The sequence below is a fragment of the Camponotus floridanus genome, unplaced genomic scaffold (assembly GCF_003227725.1).
Source record: "Camponotus floridanus strain SB8 unplaced genomic scaffold, Cflo_v7.5 scaffold9, whole genome shotgun sequence".
NCBI lineage: Eukaryota > Metazoa > Arthropoda > Insecta > Hymenoptera > Formicidae > Camponotus > Camponotus floridanus.
The window spans coordinates 830,479-850,491 of NW_020229860.1; the positions used below are offsets into that span (position 1 = coordinate 830,479).

The following is a 20,013-nucleotide window of genomic DNA, read 5'->3' on the forward strand; positions in this document are numbered from 1 at the left end:
ATATATATATATATATATATATATATATATATATATATATATATGCTGTGATATATTACATTTTAAGGATTTACAATATCCAGTGAAAGTATAAATATTTTAACGACATACAAAATTTGTTTTAATTTCCATAGACATATAGGATCCAGGTTATATTAAAATTTTTCTTATTTTTTAAAAACAATATTACCAGCATTGCTAAATGAGTAAACCTCGATTTAATAGAATATCATTTTGTAAGTTTTATATTTGTTAGAAATTGTCAGAATCATTATTTAAAATATATTTAAAGGAGATATGAAAATGTATTGTCTTTGCTTATTTAAAATGAAACACGTAATATTCATAAAAATTTAATATAATTGGTAACATATTAGTAATATATTTGCCAAGGAAAATGTGGAAATTCAATAAAGGATAATGAATTGTATGATTGTAGGATTTTGTCTAGATGTAAACTATGTTTGTGTCTGTGTTATGTAAAAATGAGCAGACTTTTTACTAATTACAGATTTTATTTAAGAATTGTCAACGAAACTTTATATTCATCTACTCGACATCTTCCTCCGCCATTTGAGTATGCGATACTAGTTTCTGTAAGAAAGCAGGCAAAATAAAAAAAATATTACCTTATGAAGTGGTTAAAATTTCCTTTTTTTTGCATAAATTTTTGTACCTGGCCAACCATAGGTAGCCGCTGCACTAGGATCTGGAAAATTGGTGGCGGTAGAGTCTTTTGAAGGACTGTTAACAGTTGAGCTGGCTGTCCACATACAGCTACTGCATTAGCCAAATGCTCGATTCCACCCTCTATCTCGCCACAAGCAAGCATTTCTTCTCCAAGTTGAACCTAAGTCACAAACAATGTAACAAATATTGTAAACTTTAAAATCAAAATTATAATTGTATATACAATCTAATAAAAGTGTCAAAAGGTTTTACCTCTTGCAAAAAGAATTTCTGTACCAATTCATGATCCCTTAAGTCTGGTATCTTTGAAGAAGCTTTTTGGGCCTGTTTCTTAGCTCTTCTACCTGTAAGTAAAACAAGACTAAGGCTTTTCTAACTGAGACTAAACTTTTTAACAATAATATAAATAAAACTTTTTCATATAATTTTAAGCATTATAAAATAATATTGTATATATATTTTACAACTATAACTACAATACAAAATCAATCAATATTATATACACAATAATAAACTTTATAATACACCATAAATGATATCTATATAGAAAATATATCTTATAAGATTAATTGTATCGCAATAATGGAGATTGCACATTGTATTAAGATGTCAACATTTTTTCATGAGAAACATGTCGGTATATTTAAAAATGTCAATTTACATGTGTCATTAAGATGAAATATTACACGATGAAAATATATAAATCATCAATATATGAATCAGGTGAAAAAAAAGAAATTGCCAAACTTACGTTCGCGGAGTTTCTTCTTGAAATCAGGATCGCTGCGGCGTTTCTGATCGAAATAAAAACAATAGCCGACGAAAATTCCGGCGATGCCGACGGCAATGCCTACCGCAGCTTTGGATATCATGGTCATTCTAATATAGAAATTCAAATACTATGATGAGAGAAATTCACAAAATCCTTATCGCACTCTCGGCCATCATGAAAAAGAGAGGTTGCCTTCCTTACCGTCAAAATTTACTGAACTTGCCCGCAAAATATTTGCGCACAGACAGGTGTGCCAATCTAACGTTTCAATTCGAAAAAAACCCTAAGCGTTTAATCGTGGATCAAATATATCATATATTATGAGAGTTTTTAGAAAAGCAATTAATTTTTATTTACTTATTGAGATTTATATATTCTACAGTTTTTATATATATGTATCTGAATTAAAAAATACGTTTTTAAATGTTTTTTATCTACACCTTTTGTTTACTCTTTGCACTTGAAGCAAAAGAAACGTGTAAATAAAATGGCGCGCAACGGGTGTGATTGTGTGTAATGATACTTGGTTATTATGTATATAAGCACTTGTATATTTCGTATTTTATATAGCGCGACAAAATATAAAACATTTAAAGTTATTTATATATAGATAGTAAAAGATTGATACGAAAGATATAAATATTTCAATATTGTTCCCGTTTTGAATTTAGCTGAACATGCCTTTAATAAGGAAACCCATGCGATATGCCCATCAAGAAGGACACACTGATGTTTGCTATTATTCGGGCGAAAAGTAAATAATATTGCATTATATTGCATATTTATTATTTATGCATATGTATATAATTTGTCACAGAATTATTAATGATAATTATATGTTTGCGATTGTAGGAGAGGACTTATCACTTGTGGATGCGATGGGGATGTTAGGTCCTGGTTAAATTTAATGGATGATGATCCAGCCACTACTTGCATCTCGGAGCAAGCTATTACTGCTATTTCAAAAGTAATTATAATAATTGTAAATTAGTGATATAAATTATTGATACTTTAATATCTCTAAGAATATTTTTATTTTTTGTAAAATTATTTTGAAGATCTTTTAAACATAAATCAAGTAACTTTATTTCTAACAAAAGTTCTTATTTTTAAGGATGGTAAAATTTTCGTGGGAAATGACAATAATACAGTGCAAATACTTACTTATCCTGACTTGGAAAAGGAAGGGATAGTTACTAGATTTTCAGCACCAGTTTCAACATTAGCAACAACAAAAAATAGTAATTTGATAGTATCTGGTGCCTGGTATGTGACATACACAATGAAATTTTTTGTTTATATTTGTTTACAGTACTAAATGGACTAGTATTTTTGTAATAACTTAATTTTTTTCTTTTAAGTGATATGCGGATACATGTTACAAATATTAATACATCAGACAGTACAGAATTAGAAGGTCATACAGCGCCTATCTTAGGCTTGTCTCTAGATCCAAAGGAACAATTTGTGGTAGGTATTATTTTTTAAGGATAAGGTATTATTTTATCAATGATGAAAGAAATATTTTAAATCATTTATATAAAATTAATACTTTTAGGCATCCTCTAGTGCAGATGGATCTATTAGAATATGGAGTATTGAGGAAAAGCGTACTATACATATTTGGAATAATATTGTACCAAAATGTAACTCCTTTTTTACTGCTAAATCATATTGCACGCCTTCTTTTAAATGTACAGATGGGAGTTGTCTGGCATATCCATCTAACAAAGATATAGTTGTAGTGGAGAGATTATCCTGGAAAGAATTGTATAGATTGAAATCTCCTACTTTAAAGACTGTAAGCCATTGATTTAATGCTTCTATTTTCTTAGTAATTAATAGTGAATTATTATTTTCTTGTTTTTATGTAGGAGCTTAGCATTTGCAAATTTTCTGAATGTGGTAAACGTATTGCCACTAGTTCACTATATGGAGAAATAATTGTTTGGAATGTAGAAACTAAAGAGATGATTGGATATCTGGAGCATGAACAAGATACTAAAATCACTGCATTAGTATGGCATATAGATCATTCCAATGAGATTGCATTCTGCGATGCATTGGGAAAACTTGGATGTATTGATGTGGTATGATAATATATTCATGTGTCTATACATATTTTAAGATTTTGTTATATATATATTATTTAGAGTATTTTACAATAATTTTTTAGATAAGTTCTAATAAACCTGAAAATGAAGCAATCAAGGATTCAGAAAAAAATGAAGATGTAGTGGAAAATGATTTTGATTTATTGGACAATGATAATGATGATGGAGAAAATGTGATATCTTTGAACAAAATTAAAGCATCTGTTAATCTGGAAGATGATCAAAAAAGTCGTTCTGATTTAGATTCTGAAAAACTTCCATACAATACTAAAGCTTTTATGCCCAATGTAAAGTTGCAATCACCTTTTCAACCAGGATCAACACCTTCTCATTTATTATCATATTTCATGGTACAATATAATAATAATGCTTATATTTTTATGTATACTCTTATAGTAATTTCCACAGAATTAAATTTAGGTTTGGTACGGCGTTTGTAGATGTGGAATGATGTAGGAATGGTTAGATGTTTTACATCAGAGGATGAGGAAAACTCCAGTATCGAGGTGGAATTTCATGATGCTACGATTCATCGCAGTATGCATATAAATAATTATTTACGGCATTCTATAGCTGCTTTATCTACTCAAGCACTTGCTCTAAGCTGCCCAGTTTCTGATGATAGCCCTAGTAAAATTGTTGTGATAGTGTTACAAGGCTAGTTACTTATTATGTATATAATTATATATATGATAATGATAAAATAAGAGAAGTGAAGTTATTTATTTACCAAATAATTTAATAAATTTTGTTGTTTCATTATGTATATTAGGTTGGGGTTCTGGAAATAAGGAATGGTCTTTAGACTTACCAGAAGGAGAAGAAAGTGAATGTCTAGCAGCTGGTGATAATTTTGTAGCAATAGCAACATCTAGAAGAAATTTAAGAATATTTATGATAGGAGGAACACAACGTGAAATTTTAGCTTTGCCTGGACCTGTAGTTGCAATGAATGGTTTAGGAAATCGTCTTTTGGTAGCTTATCATGCTGGAATTGGTAAGCTCTTTTATTAACTAACATGACGAAAAATTAATAGTTAATTGTAAATATTTTTTCTTGTTTGGCAAAAAAGGTGCAGCAGGCGATCAGAATATAAATCTACTATGGATACAAATACAGAGAGCACATTTACATAGTCAAACTTTAACAGTCCCACTTTCACCAACATCAGAGCTTATGTGGTTGGGATTATCAGATGCTTATTCTCCTGTTGTAGTGGATTCTGATGATATTGTCAGAATATACAATAAGAGATCTTGTCAATGGAGAGTGCTATGTGATACAAATATACAAGTAATGCAAACTGCTAATGAGTTTTTCATAAGACAATGTATATAACTAAAAGTTCTGTTTTAGGATAAAGGTAAAGCTGATCACTATTTCGTAATTGGTGTAAGTGAACGAGAACGGAATATACGATGTATCCTTTGTAAAGGGAGTTATTATCCACCGACAATTCCATTGCCGATAATCACTGAGGTATCTTTTTCTGCACCTCTTTGCGAACCGGAATCCGAGAAAACTAAGGAAGAACGTAAACTGTGGGAGATAGGAACCAATCCATCAGATGAAACTGAAGCGTTATTAACTTTAATAGCAGTAAGCACTAAGCAGTAATAGTTCATTTCTGTTCTAATACTCTTGAGTATAGCTTTACTCTTATATTTGTTGATATTTTATTTCTTTCAATCAGCTTGCCTGTAGAAGCAATTTGGAATATCGTGCAGTGGATATTTGTGAACAAATAGCATCAACAAAAGTGATAGATTTGGCTATACGATATGCCCTGCGTGTGTCTAAAACGGCATTGGCAAAGAAATTGGAAACGATTGCTGATACAAAATTTGATTCTAAGGATTCAAAAGAAGAAGAAGAGACGGAAAATTATCAAGATAATTTTACAAGCAATGATGATTCTAGTATTAATAATCAAGAAGACAATGATGTGCTCCTACCATCTATTAAAAAACCGGAGATAGAGATCAAACCACTGGCCATGAGTCAAACATTAAAAAGAGTAAATCCATTTTTAAAAGCTGGAAATTCATCTTTATCACCAAAAGGTAAATAATTTTTACATTTCATTCTAAAATATTTTTGCTTTTTATACTGAAAATATTTACTTATTTTCACATTATATATAGGTTTAGCTGGTTTGAATAGTTTACCAGAAAAACCCCAGAAATCTGTAAAAACTGTGGTGCCTATTAAACCGAAATCAAAGACTGAATCTAGGAAAGAATCATTTGTTACTTGGTATGCCAAAAATAGAAAAAATCTGCAGGAAGAATTCCCTGAAATAAATGTCGTCGAATTAACTAAAATTGGTTTAACGCGTTACAAAGAGGAGACATCAAACTCAAATAACGCAGATAGCGCGGTTGAATCTTTAGAACTCAATAAAAAACGAAAATTATCAAGTCCAGATAACGAAAATAGTAACGAAGCAAAACGATCTTTGAGCAGCAAACTCAGCCAATTCGCATTCGACAAGTAAAATTTTATTCTCTTGGTTATGAAAATTTTTGTAACTAATAACCACAAATTTTAGCAATTTAATGAGAATATAAGAAATTTATTGAATTCTTGAATGAATAAAAAAATATCGGACTTATGTTTATTTTTTACATTTTTATATATATCTCAAAAAGTTTTCTCGATAAATATATGCAAAAAATTTTGTAAAATGTATGTAAAGAAATCCAATGAACTCTTTTGTTTGCAGAGTTTTAAAATCAATATGTAATATTAATCATTAATCATTAATCTTTATTAATCATAATTTATTAATTTAATTCATTAATCAAATATTTAAAAGTTTTTTTGATATTAATTAATATCAAATATAAGAACATCTTATTGTACATCTTTTTATGTTATTACATTTATGTTATTACTTATATAAAAATTGTAAAAAGGTGCATTGTATTAGGAATATAGTCTATAGAGTTCTGTTACTCCTAAGTATAATACATATTGCAAAAATCTTTTTATAACAAGATCAGATCAACTATCTGTCAAATAAAAAGGAGTATTAATGCGCAATAAATAGATAATGATTGGGTGTGTATTCGTGTCTTGAATTTTTCTTTAATCTCATCTGTCTTACTTTTCTTGTCGATAAGGTAGAATAACAAAACTTAAGATCTGTTTTTAGTTCGCTTCGGTCTCTCGTGCACTCGACACGGTAATTTTGCGGAGACAGAGAGCGTGTCATTTTGTGACCCAAAAATAAATTTGCAGTTGGCGAAAAGAAAGTATAGCGATCGCCCAAAACGATGAAAGGTAAGTTGATGCGAATCTGCGTAAATTATTTACTTTCAAAACTTGATCGGAAGGCGAGCGCACTAAATATATGTTAAAATAGTCCGTGTATGTATGACACACGTGTATTCCGAATTGCATCACCGCTATGTACTATACTTAATTTTCATGTATAATCTAGCGGAAAATCAAATATGTATCTCTGTTATTAATCGTCCGATTCACAACTTTATATGTAATCTATGAATAACGTCAAGAAATCTATGTCACGATTTATTTCTTCTCTTTTCAAATTCTTTCTTCTTTATGTAGAGGATGCGCTCTTTTTATCTGTAACTCCAATTCTTATTTTAATTTAAGAAACATTTTATTACCAATTTTACGAATCTATAAAGACGAAAACATAATTAGAATTAAAAGTATGTGTTGTATATATTTTCTAAAAAGAAATGTTTTATATTTTCTGAAGTAGATTAATTCTTTATATGAAAATAAATATTACACTCTTAATTGCTTTTCCTTAATATACGTAATGTCAATTACATTGAATGCTTGGACGTCGCAAAAAAAGTTCTTATATATAATTGTTGATCAAATATATTTAGATGAACTAACAATTATAATATAGCATATTATATATTGTCATATCGCGTATTATACCCAACATTATAATACGTGCTAATAACATTATAATACGTTAATGACATTAATTTTAATGATAATAGCATTATAATATGCCATTAATGTCATTAAGACGTTTTTAAACGTTATCATGTTTATGGGTATTTAATAGATGATGTACGATATTTTTCTATATATATTTAAATTATAGATCTAAATGTATTTTCGATTATTATCAAGGAAAAACGAGATCTTTTATTTAAAAACGAAATCTTTTTGCTAAATAATTGAAAATACTAATTTTGTACCAAAAATGACAAAATTTACATAAATTGCTCACCTATATTTTTGCACGTCAAATATTTATTTTATACATCTTACAGCAAATAATCATCCGTTTAATTGTGATTCTTAATATTAAAAAAATTAACCGAGGAGAGAATGCAACGTGACGTCGAGAAAAATTGGCGCGAAATGGGTAATTAATGTTATATTATTTATCTGCAATATTTATTGTTTTAATGTTGTTTTTGGAAAAAAACAATAATGTTTATTATTAATTGATATTAATATTTTGATTTACAATGCGTTTGGATTGTAATCATTGCACACTTTTTTAATTCACGGATAAGGAGAGCACCTAATTGCTATTAATTTTGCTTGGAAGAGATATAGTATGAGAATTATGAAAGAATTATGAATCACACAAATAATAAAATTAATAATAAAAAGAATTTATTCCTGTAATTTCAGATATATTACTCAAAAATTACAGTACAAAGTATGTTCCTCGTAAAATACAAGACGTCTATAATATGCATGTATCACATAGATTACGTCTGCGTTTCTCATTATGTACACACACGATCGTGATGTATATACGACTATATATTTTGCTTACCTTGTATAAGCTTACTCATTTATATTTAATGTTTTGCGAATATCTCCTATGTGTTCCTATGATGACAAAGAAAAGAAGAAAAAGATGAAATGAATGAAATAAAGTTTAAATTCTTTTCAAAGATTTAATTATTGCACATTCTTGAATCGAAAACGATCGTAAAAAAATTCAAATGTATTAAAATTATCTTACATAATCATACAGATATTAATTTCTTAATACATATTAAATTTAGATTTTTTGTAAACTAGATTTAAATATTTTTATCGAAACTTAACTGCATGGAAATCGCAGTATTAATATTAATATTAATGTGACAAATTCGTCGAAGTGTCATTTATTATTTTTATATATTACGTAATTACATGTTTTAAAACTCAAGTCTCAATAATATTTTCGTAATATATTGTTATTTATTGTTATGTAGCTATATTTACTGCATTATAATTTATGATGAGTAATTTAAATTGATATGTTATGTAATTTAATGAGTAATTTAAATTGTATTCATAATATTTTTCATTTTAAATTTCTCTCAGAAAGCAATAAAAAACAAGCACTAATATAATCTATGCACAATTTTTTTTAATGAAATCATGACATCGAGATTAAAACATCTCGCTGAAAATGAGAATAATCCATGTATGATGTAAAGATTTTACATATATAGTAAGAAAATAAAAAGCGATTAATTTTCTTAAATGAAGAATGTTTTATAAAGTTTATATAACAATAAAAGAATAAATTATATATATATATATATATATATATGAATAGCTAATTCACAAAAAAGTTTTTGATATTTTTTTTAAATTTGTTGAAATATATAATGTTTCAAATTATGAAATACTGATCTAAATAATTCTTTCATGGTTTCGAAAACTTGATACACTAAGATTTCCCGCAAGGCAACAGCTATTATTACAGTATGCATGTATTGTATGATGTCAGATATATCGCTGATACGACATATACCGTTATTGCAACACAGGAATGTACTTCTGTCGCCGCATGCTATCGTGCTGTTGCGCAGTACAATGACATCTGTAATTATGTTATGTTAGGTAATATAAATCCGGTTTAATCATTCAAAGAGTTTTTATAGCGGTTTATTGTGTAAAGAATCGGATACACATATCGAATATTGATACTCGAGATAATGTAGTTGTTTGCATAAAGTACAGTGGTAGAAATGTAAAAAGTTTTATTCCATGTATTTTGGATTGGAATATAGAGAAATAAATTGGAAATAAATTAGAAATAAATGAGATTAAATTTTATTAATTTGATAAGTAATTAAGAAATAAATGAGAAATAAATTTTATTAATTTGATAAGTAATTAAAAACATGATAAATTTACTCTCTTGCTCTCTCTCTCTCTCTCTTTCTTTTTTTTTTAAATATGATATGTATGATAATAATAACAATAATAATAATAGGATAATAATTATTTTTCCACGAATCTATATTACTGGCATTTTTCAAAAAGATTGCAAACGCTTTCTACAATTTTTTAATTGCAGTATTTTTTAAAGAGTACAATGAATACGATAAACATGTCAATGAAATTAAAAGTTTTGTCAAATTTAATATTTCTAGAATAGAACAAATTATATTAATATATTAATTACTTTTAATATTATAATTTTAATATTAATAAATATTACATATTATTAATTGCTTTTCATTAGCATTTTTAATAGCTGACATTTTTTTATCTAACATTTTTTGATTAAAAAAGTAATATTTATTAAAAGAATCAGGATTATTATATCATTTTACCTTAGAAGTATTATGTCTTATCAGATTTATGAAACTTGCAATTATAATCTAATGTAATCGAACATTTAACATGCGATAAAGCTAACATTAAAATATTATTAATAATTCATTGTTTCGCATATCTCCTGCTTATTATCAAGTGATAAGTAAATGATTAAAAAAGTCAATTTTAGATTGACAAATGCATAAAATAGTTTTGTATATACGCTAATGCATTTTGTAAAATATGCTATGTTTTGTATTTTATGAATAACTTTGTAGTAACATAGTTGTATATATAAATTGATAAAGAATACGGCTCTATGTATTTAACAATATGATAATTATGAAACGAGCGATAAGAGCCTAAAAACGCGGATGGTAATGCGTAAATTTTTTTTTTTTTTTTTCAAACATTAATTGTTCGCGAAAAAATTTTTTTAAGACGTGCACAAGGCATTTATACATATATTTTACTTAGTGTATATGCCAAGTTATAGATTCTCTTGGTTTGAGACTTCTATAACACCCTCTTTGCCCCCCTGAAATCGGGAATCGAACCAAAAAATTTTTTCGCGAACAATTAATTTTGAAAAAAAAAAAAAAAATACGCATTACCATAGTTGTATATATATTTAAATATATTTTTTTGCTTTATATATCAAGTATTATGCATATATATTTTTTTCTATTTAGGTCTCATACCATTGGACACCGTTCAAGAAGCCATGGGATCTATGGGTCCATGGCACATCGTGATCGCGGTGGCAATCTCTCTCGTCAAATTTCCGGTAGCTTGGCATCAACTTTCTATTGTATTTCTTGCTCCGCCTACCAATTTCTCATGCATTGCGCCATTATCAGTAGTAACTAATGAGTCTATGATAATGAAATGTGCAATTGATATCGGAAACGGCACTGTAGAAAAATGTACACACTTCAAATATGATAAAAAAATATTTCGAGACAGCATTATAACGCAAGTAAGTTATAATTGTTGATATTCTCTTTCTTTATCTCTTTTAATATTAATATTTCATTAATTAATTGCGTATATAATCATTAATAATTTGAGAAAATGTTCCAAACGAAGCAATAAAGAGATACGTGTTAAATATTGTATTTTAATGTTTTCAGTGGGACTTAATATGTGATAGAGAACAACTGGCAAATTTTGCACAATCTTGCACAATGTTCGGTGTGCTTATTGGCAATTTAATTTTTAGTACAATGGCCGATAGGTATTTACACTATAATTTGAATTTATTTTACTATAATTTGAAAAATGACTATAATTTAAATTAGTCGATATAAAATATACTAACATAATTATATTTTTTCAATATTAATATCGATATACGTATTTTTATATAGAATTGGACGAAAAAAACCGTTGATGATTGCAATCGCGTTGCAATCGGTAACTGGATTCGCGAGTGCATTCGCACCGTGGTACGAATTGTTTTTAATACTGAAATTCATATGTGCCTTAGCCACTGGTGGAACGATGCTCGTTAGTTTTGTTTTACGTAAGTCGGACACAATAAAAAATTACAATACAATTATTTGTGCAACTTAGTTCATTAATCACGCAGTTATGGAGATTACTGGAATTGAATGGCGATCGATCATGTCGGTTTTGTTCCACGTGCCTTTTCTACTTGGACATTTAATGAATCCCTTAATATCTTATTTGACACGCACATGGTCTGGTTTTCAAATGGCTGTCTCGATACCATCAATTTTCTTATTAACGTATTACTGGTACGTACATAAATTATGTATGAGTTGTTGTAAACTAGAATAAGAATTGGTTTCAGTAAAATCGAAAGACTCGTCAATTTTACTAATTCCAGTAAATCAATTATTAAGATATGTTTCGCAAAATAGGATTATTCCAGAATCACCAAGATGGTTACTAGCCATGGGCAAGCCGAGACAAGCAGAACGGATTTTGTTAAAAGCTGCCGAACGAAATAAGATATCGGTAGAGAATGTGAAATTAGCCCTTGAAACTTACGAGAGTCAAGGAACAAATCGAGTTACGAAGAGCAAGGAAAAATATAATATCACGCATTTATTTAGAACTCCGAATCTAAGACTGAAGACTATATGCGTGAGTATCAACTGGTTCGTTTGCGGTACCTGTTTCTTCGGATTAGCACAATACATGGGTCATCTCGACGGCGATATATTTATCAACGTCGCAATTTCTGGTAATCCGACAGTATTCTATGATTAAATAAAAAATTTGGTGTTTGCATATTGATTAAACATTTATGACATTTACAGCTGCCATGGAATTACCTGGGACTGTAATAGTTCTCTTTTTGATATCACGAGTTTCTCGTTTAAAAATCTTGATAGGAGGGAATATTCTGTCCGGTATTAGCCTACTTTTGATAACTCTGATAACCAATGCAAGCGCTCGGATATTTTTAGCCTCATTAGGCCTTGTGGGTATGGCAATTAGTTTTCCCACAGTATATTTATATAGCAGTGAAGTATTTCCGACTGTCGTAAGAAATATTGGCGTTGGCTTGGGAAGTATTTCCGCCAGAATTGGAAGTATAATCGCACCATACATTGCTACAATGGTTTGTCACATTTATAAATAAAAATCGTTTTATGTTCCTGAAGATTAAAGAAATGAAATAATTCACAGGGAACTATTCAACCTTGGCTGCCTCCAGTAATATTTGCCATAGGACCAGTATTAGGCGCTGTACTCTGTTTATTTTTACCAGAAACGATGAACTGTGAATTACCAGAGACAATAGAAGATAGTGAAAACTTTGGAAAGTATGCACTCTATAAGATAATTCCATCAATCTTATAATTTTGCTAATACAATTCTTTTACACGTAAATATTCTATTTTTCAGGAAAAAACCTAAAGCAAATACATCGATATAATTATGTGCATTGATGAGAATTGTACAATAATTTTTATAACTGTAATTCTGTATAATTCGAATATTATACAGAAATATCTTACAAACAATTTTATTCAATCAGTTATTCTATCATTCTATCTGTCATTAAATTATTTATTCTAACAACTCTAGTGTTTATGCAAAAAAATCAGAGACTGATAATTTGTTATATTTTTTAAAATATTATAATTGACTGAAATTATACTTAAAGAAAGAGAGATAAAAAGAGAAGGAATAATTTTTACATTTTACAATTATTATTATTCTGTATGTATGTTATATGATATACTGATATTTTTCATGTAATTCAAATTTTACATAAAAATTGTATATTTCCGTAATTTACATTATTTACATTATTAATTTATAATGCATGATTTCACAAAACTGTTCATTATCTTTTTATGCTTTTTACACTTTTTAATGCTAAATTATTAAAGACAATTTTTTTACAATTAATATACATGTTTTTTGAGATTCGAATATAAAGCAAAATATATTGCTTATTTATTACTGTAATATCTAATTAATATATACAATTAATATTATAACATACAATAAGATCTATTTATTATATTGTTTTATTTTTTTAATATACTTTCTGTATTTATGTTATAGATTTAATGAAAAATATGATTATATATCACATATAATCGTAATATTAATGATCAAATTATCAAAAATATTTCATTACTAATGTTCAAAATTTTGCCAAGTTTGTTTATAATTTTACAATGTTGTTTATTAGAACATTATTACTTCTACATAATAATTGTATGCAATTGTAAAAAATGTATTCTGTTCTATTAGTTATTCATACATATTTTATAAAAAAAATATATATATATATAGAAATTAAAAATAAGTCGAAACATATATCTCTTATATTAAAAGTGAATGTGATGAAATTTTCATACCGTGAGATTTTATCATTCACAAAAATTGTAATTTTCATTGTAATGACATATTTATATGTAAAAAGGAAATAATAAATAGGATCATAAATCAGCCTTTTAAGAAGTTCATATGTCAATATTGATGCATATAGGTAGGTTCGCTCCAGATTTTTCAGAAAAAGATGTAAAGTTTAAATATATGACGTTGATATCAAATAACACTCTCTCCTCCATTTAACTTGTTTGACCCAAATAAAGTGCTTTGGTGGGTAACACATTTACTACATCATTGGTCCGTTTATGCACAGCGTCAATCATGTGATTGCCATACTTAACGGTATTACTTAACGATCCTAACCAGGAGGATACAAGACTCTTTGAAGCTATCTTTGAAGGTGGCAAGTTACATGTTGTACCTAAAACATTATTCTCTTGTCATATGAGATATTAAGATTTTATATTGTTCATTGAATAATATAATTTTTATAAGAAAAATTGTATACGCGAGACAAAAGTTAAAATAAAACTCGCCTATCAGAAACTTGATGATCGCTTCATTTACAGCGGTTGGTTTTTCTTGATGTGGAAAATGTTGCGCCTCTGATATGATCTTAACCCTGGACACCTCTACATGTTCAGCACTTTGGATGATATTCTCTATTGTTACAAAAGGATCCATATTTCCGACTATTAGTAGCGTTTTGCTATTAATTTGTGCATCATTGTCTATATTTAATCTTGTAAATGGAAGATTGCGATAATAATTAATTGGTCCTGTCCAGTCCTCTATAAAACATTATTTAATATGGAATTTAGTTTAATTTAATTTTAATATAGATTTTAATATGGTTTTTAAATATGGAAAATGTCAAGACAAAAAATAACACTCGTGTCATAGGAGAGACCAGTTCTTAATAGCTAAGATTATTTTTACCTTTCCTGCTGAAGGCATATTTATACGCCTCAACATAGTTTTTCTCTGTGCCATTCTGAGATATTTGAAGATGCTGAAATATCTCGTTAATAATAGATAAATCTTCTTTAAGGGCATCTATCTCTGGTAGAAATGGTAATCTACTAAAATGTATCCATCTGCAAAATCACATTATTTGCTATATACATATAATTTCACACATTTTAAAAAGCATTTTGATGAAAGCATTTATATAAATTTTTAACAACAAATATAAATATAAATATATAGCAATAAATATAAATATCGAAGAAACATTTACTTTTCATCTAACGTAGAATTTCTCGATACTCTATTCCAATAGAAATTGGGGTGTGGGCTCGAAATGGCAACAAATTTATAAATGAGTTCTCCATATAAAGCGACTATGTACCATCCCAGAAGTCCTCCTAAATCATGACCGATTATGCTGCATGTTTTTACACCGAAAGTCAACACAAATTGCTTTAACTCATTTATTAAAATTTCGATTTTGTAAGATCGTTTGTTCAACGGTTTATCGCTATCGCCAAATCCCTTTAAATCTATAGCCACTACCCTAGAATAAGAAAATTGATGTAATATATATATATATATATATATATATATATATATATATATATTAATATATTATATAGTGTATTATATAGTGTATTTCAGTATTTTATATAAATTATAGAACCTGAAATGTTCTGCGAGATGTGGAATTTGTTCTCTCCAAGATAACCAGCAATCCGGAAATCCATGTAATAATAACACGAGTGGTTTACTTTTATCTCCCGCTTCTACATAATGAAATTTAACACCCTGTGTGAAAGAAAAGTGTCAAAAGTATCAACTAGCAAAAAGAAATTATTTTGTTTTTAAAATTTAGAAATGACATAAATACGGGACGTAATTCTGTAAGAAAAAGTTCTCGCATTTATAAAGCTTGCTGTTTGAAAAAAGACACGTGCGCATATTTTTGTACGTATAATATATACATACAAAAATACGCGCACGTGTCTTTTTTAAAACAGCAAACTTTATAAATGCGAGAACTTTTTCTTACAGAATTACGTCCCGTGATACATGATTTAATGCAAATACGATAATGATATCATTGTAATTATGATAATATAACATGTACATACGTATCAAGAAATGATTAAATTACATCAGACTCTCGTAAAAAAAGAACTAGCTTTCTCTTATGATTTATAATTTTTCCTTGTGACAGATGGAATTCTCCGTCTTTGTGCTTTCTAGACTAAACAATAATTTGATATCGTCGTATTTTTTTTAAATTTGCTGATAAAAAGACAGATGATGAACTCTTATTGTTAATCGATTGCAATATTTCTTAATTGAACTGCACTTGTTGTTTAATAAACGCTAATTATTGTAAAGAAATTTACAATATCCGACGACTAATAGGAAATGTATTCGAAAATATATTGTAAAATTTCTTTACAAATCATTATGGTAATGATAGCTTATTGTTATAATAAAATAATTATCATTTTATGTATTATATGTGCACACAGTGCACACACAATGTTTACCAAACTTTTCTATCATTTTTCTGTGCGTTTATATATCAAACCACACTTACATTTATCTCGATAATTATTATCAGAATTTATAATAGATTATGTTAAAAAAGAAACAAAAATTTGCGTATTAAATTAAGAATAACTGTTTATCATTATGTAAGTTATGCAACATGTTATTCTTTAACATTCGAGTGTCATTTGCACTTGCTATCACAAAGTGAGGCTGTATAGAGTGACACGCTGACTTTATATCAATTTGCAATTATAAGAATTATAATTAATACTACTTCACATATTAATATTAATTCAAATTTTTAAATATCTAAGATGGTGAAATATACATATCTTGGACTCATATCATTAAATGGTTGAAGACAAGACAGTTTGTTACAAGAATGGAATAAATTTATAATTTATAAAAAAGTAAATAATAAAATAATTAAAAAGAAATCTCTCTCTTGCTTTCTCTTACTAAATTGATAAATTGATTTGTTTTTACATAAAGTTCCTCGATTATATTACAAAATTCAATATTTTTAGAAATATATCGAGGGACAACTTTAAAGAGACATGAAAAATTTCGAATGTAGCCTGTGTTAAACCTATCATCGCGAGTTATCAAAGGTCAAATAATATTTCGCGCTGGTATCTTGTACAAAATATTTACGCCATCCGATCATTACACATGCATGGTATATATGATCTATATAGAAATCAATATATTCTCCCACCTTGATTTTCACGTAAGAATGCGTGCCGAGGCTGTTATCGACCAGACACGGCGGCGGCTGGTCCCGCTGTCGTAGCATGAAGAATTTCTTGGGATCCCATATCCATTTGAGAAATCGTTTAATTATCAGGTATATACCGTAGGTAAAAGATAGGAAGTGCAGCTTGATCGTTTCGGACGTCGATGCGCGTACGATCTTGTCATTTGCGGCGATCATGATCAGTATGACCAAGAATTAATAAAATCTACGAAGTTGAGCGAAAACCTGTTATTCCTTGTAACGGCACTCAAGATGTCTTCTGTACAAACAATAGTCTCGAACGATAGACCGCTATATGTATACGCACGCTGCTGACACGTGTGTGTCGTCACGCGGGCAAATCAGAGAATGACACTACGTTACGTACAAATAATACTCGATTCAGAAACGTTTTTTTTCAAAGATTAATATAATCAAATACACAGCACTCATAGAATCACAATTGCTAATTGTACACTGCTTGAACACATACAATATTTTTCCTATCTTTTAACATAATATCTGTAATTGCGAGGTAGTATATATATTTCTAATTAAAAATTGTCAAATATTTTTAATCATTTTATTCTAACACAATCTGTCAAATTCTGGAACACAGAAATATTGATGATGAAATGTTAATTATACTCGAAGAACACGATGTTACTGATAGATATGAAACAGCACATATCCTGATCACATGTGATTTTGATGCATTACACTCTCGCGAAGTGATGTAACGAAACTCAGAATATAGATGTGATATCTAGCGCTTCGCAAAGTTCACTGGTATCTACGTGATTCATAAACTGTCGCGATGGAGAGAATATCACTGATCAATTTTTTTGAACTGAAAGGCCATCGTGACAGATCCAATATTTTCATTAGTCCTCGACAGAAAAGTATATTTCTGAAAATGTTTTGTGTCGCATGACGTGTTCTACAATTTCCAATGGTTCATCTCAATGACATTTTTCTTCATAAACAGATCTCGATATATTAATACAAAAGAATGTCTATCGAATTCCGCTTCTTCGCGCAAATTAGTGTAATTATTCTGCAAAGAATAAAATAGAAAATTATTAGATTAGATTAATTAGATTAAATTATTCTCTCATTTCCCTAAATAACATTATTTTCAAGGAATTTTCTAAAAATTAAAATATATTAGAATAAAAATTGCTACATGTTAGAGAATTTAATTTTGTATTGATGTAGCAAAATATAACCTTTCTACACCCTTAGTTTCACTTTAATCCGTTAGTTTCAATTTAATTCATTTAATTTTTTATATTTTTAAGATATATTTTTTGGATTAAAATTATCTATTTTTTTATAGATTTACATAAATTATATATACAAATTACACATAAATTGCATATAAATATAATATACAAATAAAATAACGCTTTTTTCTCTATATCAAATATGATATTCTCCTTATTATTATTTTAAAAAAATATAAGTCAACGTAATTAATAATCATACTTATTATTTATCTCACATCAAAAAATGTAATAGTGATTTGTATAAAACATATATAATATATATAATGTTATATATCATATAATTAAACATATATAATTAACACATTAAATATTAAATAAAACATATATAACATATATAACGCTATATATTAAATAATTATAATATGACATACGACCTCTGAAGCTCCATTTGAGAAATATTTTATTGTCTCTAAATTCTTTCGAATAATTTTCTTGCCTTCGTTTCGATCCATTACATTCGTTTACTAACAGTTTCTTGTTCTTTACTGCTTTGCTTCGTGAAAAGAAGAAAACAGCTTTGAATTGTCAGCCGTTGTTGAACTATGGACTTGTACCCGAGCTATCTCATTTTAATCTATTCTAATCTAACTCATGTATAGCATACATGTGTGTATGTGACGTATAGTAGTGTAATAATCTTTATCTGCAATTTTGAAATATGTAAAAATAATTATTATGAGCAACCGACTCACATATTTTGCAATCTAAATAATCAACACTTCCATATGGAACATGATTTCTAATTCAGATTTTATATGTTCTTTTTGTTTAGATATTACTAATGGTGTTATTTCTGAATTGTAAAAAAATTAAAATCTGTTATTTAAAATTAAAAAATGCCATTTTATCAAAACAAGAGTCTGGCATCCTCATAAATTTTGTTTTATCGGTGCAGTTTGTATGCAGATAAGTAACACACTCATTTATTGTCAATAGATAATTTAGTGGCAGTTGATCATCGACAATAATTTAAAGCGCACTTATTTATCGACAATAGATAATCATCAAACAATTTTAAATAAATATTATGTCATGATATTTTGAAACAAGAACACTATCTCTCTATATAAAATATAAATTTTCACGAAACCTGTGCAAAAAGATTGGCAGCGGTGGGATTCGAACCCACGCCTCCGAAGAGACTGGTGCCTTAAACCAGCGCCTTAGACCGCTCGGCCACGCTACCAGTTGTTGTAGAGTTATTCCCTAGTTCTATTTTCATATATGTCTATTGTAATTCTTTTCAAATTAAGAATCCAACGAAGAAATAAAATAAGTTTGTAATTTCTGTTGTTTGTAAACTCTGTTTTAAATATAAAATAAATTGGGATCATCAATAAGATTTTTATTTTATTTCTTTAAAATCTTTCAATTTTTGAAATTGGATAAGTTTTCTTACAAACATCTATATGTCAGAGAATGTCTACTCACAAACAATCGATGCTAAAAATAACTCTAAAGTTGGCTTGTAAACAATCTATCAATGATATGAAAATATACAATCGATTCTAGTTCTTTCCTCTGGTTAAAAA

At 28.2% G+C, this 20,013-nt stretch overlaps 4 protein-coding genes and 1 non-coding gene across 9 annotated transcripts; 2 read left to right on the forward strand and 3 right to left on the reverse strand.

The window, feature by feature from the left end:
• Positions 1–495: 495 nt before the first annotated feature.
• Positions 496–1,659, reverse strand: LOC105259276 (mitochondrial import receptor subunit TOM20 homolog). The gene is made up of 4 exons (XM_011271131.2): positions 1,442–1,659; positions 943–1,034; positions 677–850; positions 496–594 (listed from the first exon to the last, which is right to left on the reverse strand). The coding sequence occupies exons 1-4, from the start codon at positions 1,566–1,568 to the stop codon at positions 550–552; spliced, it is 438 nt and encodes a 145-aa protein (XP_011269433.1). The 5' UTR covers positions 1,569–1,659; the 3' UTR covers positions 496–549.
• A 291-nt stretch (positions 1,660–1,950) lies between these two features.
• Positions 1,951–6,182, forward strand: LOC105259275 (WD repeat and HMG-box DNA-binding protein 1). Of its 3 annotated transcripts, none has more exons than XM_011271128.1 (14): positions 1,951–1,975; positions 2,134–2,216; positions 2,315–2,429; positions 2,577–2,728; positions 2,824–2,932; positions 3,021–3,263; positions 3,337–3,552; positions 3,639–3,926; positions 4,017–4,233; positions 4,349–4,573; positions 4,650–4,870; positions 4,934–5,176; positions 5,271–5,640; positions 5,722–6,182. In XM_011271128.1, exons 2-14 carry the CDS (start codon positions 2,140–2,142, stop codon positions 6,072–6,074), a joined length of 2,829 nt encoding a protein of 942 aa, XP_011269430.1. In that variant the 5' UTR covers positions 1,951–1,975; positions 2,134–2,139; the 3' UTR covers positions 6,075–6,182. The 3 variants fall into 3 exon arrangements, with proteins under 3 accessions (XP_011269430.1, XP_011269431.1, XP_011269429.1); XM_011271129.2 differs by having other exon boundaries at positions 1,953–1,971; XM_011271127.3 differs by having other exon boundaries at positions 1,970–1,988.
• A 278-nt stretch (positions 6,183–6,460) lies between these two features.
• On the forward strand, positions 6,461–13,159 carry LOC105259273 (organic cation transporter protein-like). 2 transcript variants are annotated; one of them, XM_011271125.3, is made up of 11 exons: positions 6,461–6,640; positions 6,735–6,862; positions 7,846–7,940; positions 10,822–11,108; positions 11,263–11,366; positions 11,500–11,654; positions 11,721–11,889; positions 12,016–12,341; positions 12,418–12,722; positions 12,791–12,927; positions 13,010–13,159. In XM_011271125.3, the coding sequence occupies exons 3-11, from the start codon at positions 7,904–7,906 to the stop codon at positions 13,038–13,040; spliced, it is 1,551 nt and encodes a 516-aa protein (XP_011269427.1). In that variant the 5' UTR covers positions 6,461–6,640; positions 6,735–6,862; positions 7,846–7,903; the 3' UTR covers positions 13,041–13,159. The 2 variants fall into 2 exon arrangements, with proteins under 2 accessions (XP_011269427.1, XP_011269428.1); XM_011271126.3 differs by lacking the exon at positions 7,846–7,940 and having other exon boundaries at positions 6,473–6,862.
• Positions 13,160–13,931: 772 nt separating this feature from the next.
• Positions 13,932–19,026, reverse strand: LOC105259352 (epoxide hydrolase 4). 2 transcript variants are annotated; one of them, XM_025414832.1, is made up of 7 exons: positions 18,853–19,026; positions 17,175–18,249; positions 15,591–15,715; positions 15,192–15,467; positions 14,891–15,048; positions 14,488–14,742; positions 13,932–14,372 (listed from the first exon to the last, which is right to left on the reverse strand). In XM_025414832.1, the coding sequence occupies exons 2-7, from the start codon at positions 17,388–17,390 to the stop codon at positions 14,191–14,193; spliced, it is 1,212 nt and encodes a 403-aa protein (XP_025270617.1). In that variant the 5' UTR covers positions 17,391–18,249; positions 18,853–19,026; the 3' UTR covers positions 13,932–14,190. The 2 variants fall into 2 exon arrangements, with proteins under 2 accessions (XP_025270617.1, XP_025270616.1); XM_025414831.1 differs by having other exon boundaries at positions 18,856–19,021.
• A 559-nt stretch (positions 19,027–19,585) lies between these two features.
• Positions 19,586–19,667, reverse strand: Trnal-aag. Its single transcript has one exon. It is a non-coding gene; the product is annotated as a tRNA-Leu (tRNA).
• Between the last annotated feature and the right edge of the window lie 346 nt (positions 19,668–20,013).

What these genes read in the sequence shown, in the direction of transcription:
- LOC105259352 (XM_025414832.1), bottom strand. Translation starts at nt 17,390, where the DNA reads ATGATCGCCGCAAATGACAAGATCGTACGCGCATCGACGTCCGAAACG. An exon ending in ATTCTTACGTGAAAATCAAG is followed by an intron (nt 15,716 to 17,174) that starts GTGGGAGAATAT and finishes TCTTTCACACAG; the next exon opens with GGTGTTAAATTTCATTATGT. An exon ending in ATATGCCTTCAGCAGGAAAG is followed by an intron (nt 14,743 to 14,890) that starts GTAAAAATAATC and finishes AATGTTTTATAG; the next exon opens with AGGACTGGACAGGACCAATT.
- LOC105259273 (XM_011271125.3), top strand. Translation starts at nt 7,904, where the DNA reads ATGCAACGTGACGTCGAGAAAAATTGGCGCGAAATGG. An exon ending in GAGACAGCATTATAACGCAA is followed by an intron (nt 11,109 to 11,262) that starts GTAAGTTATAAT and finishes TAATGTTTTCAG; the next exon opens with TGGGACTTAATATGTGATAG. An exon ending in TTTAGTACAATGGCCGATAG is followed by an intron (nt 11,367 to 11,499) that starts GTATTTACACTA and finishes ATTTTTATATAG; the next exon opens with AATTGGACGAAAAAAACCGT.
- LOC105259275 (XM_011271128.1), top strand. Translation starts at nt 2,140, where the DNA reads ATGCCTTTAATAAGGAAACCCATGCGATATGCCCATCAAGAAGGACAC. An exon ending in TGCTATTATTCGGGCGAAAA is followed by an intron (nt 2,217 to 2,314) that starts GTAAATAATATT and finishes TTGCGATTGTAG; the next exon opens with GAGAGGACTTATCACTTGTG. An exon ending in TGTTGTGATAGTGTTACAAG is followed by an intron (nt 4,234 to 4,348) that starts GCTAGTTACTTA and finishes TATGTATATTAG; the next exon opens with GTTGGGGTTCTGGAAATAAG.
- LOC105259276 (XM_011271131.2), bottom strand. Translation starts at nt 1,568, where the DNA reads ATGACCATGATATCCAAAGCTGCGGTAGGCATTGCCGTCGGCATCGCC. An exon ending in CAAGAAGAAACTCCGCGAAC is followed by an intron (nt 1,035 to 1,441) that starts GTAAGTTTGGCA and finishes TTTTACTTACAG; the next exon opens with GTAGAAGAGCTAAGAAACAG. An exon ending in GGCTACCTATGGTTGGCCAG is followed by an intron (nt 595 to 676) that starts GTACAAAAATTT and finishes GCTTTCTTACAG; the next exon opens with AAACTAGTATCGCATACTCA.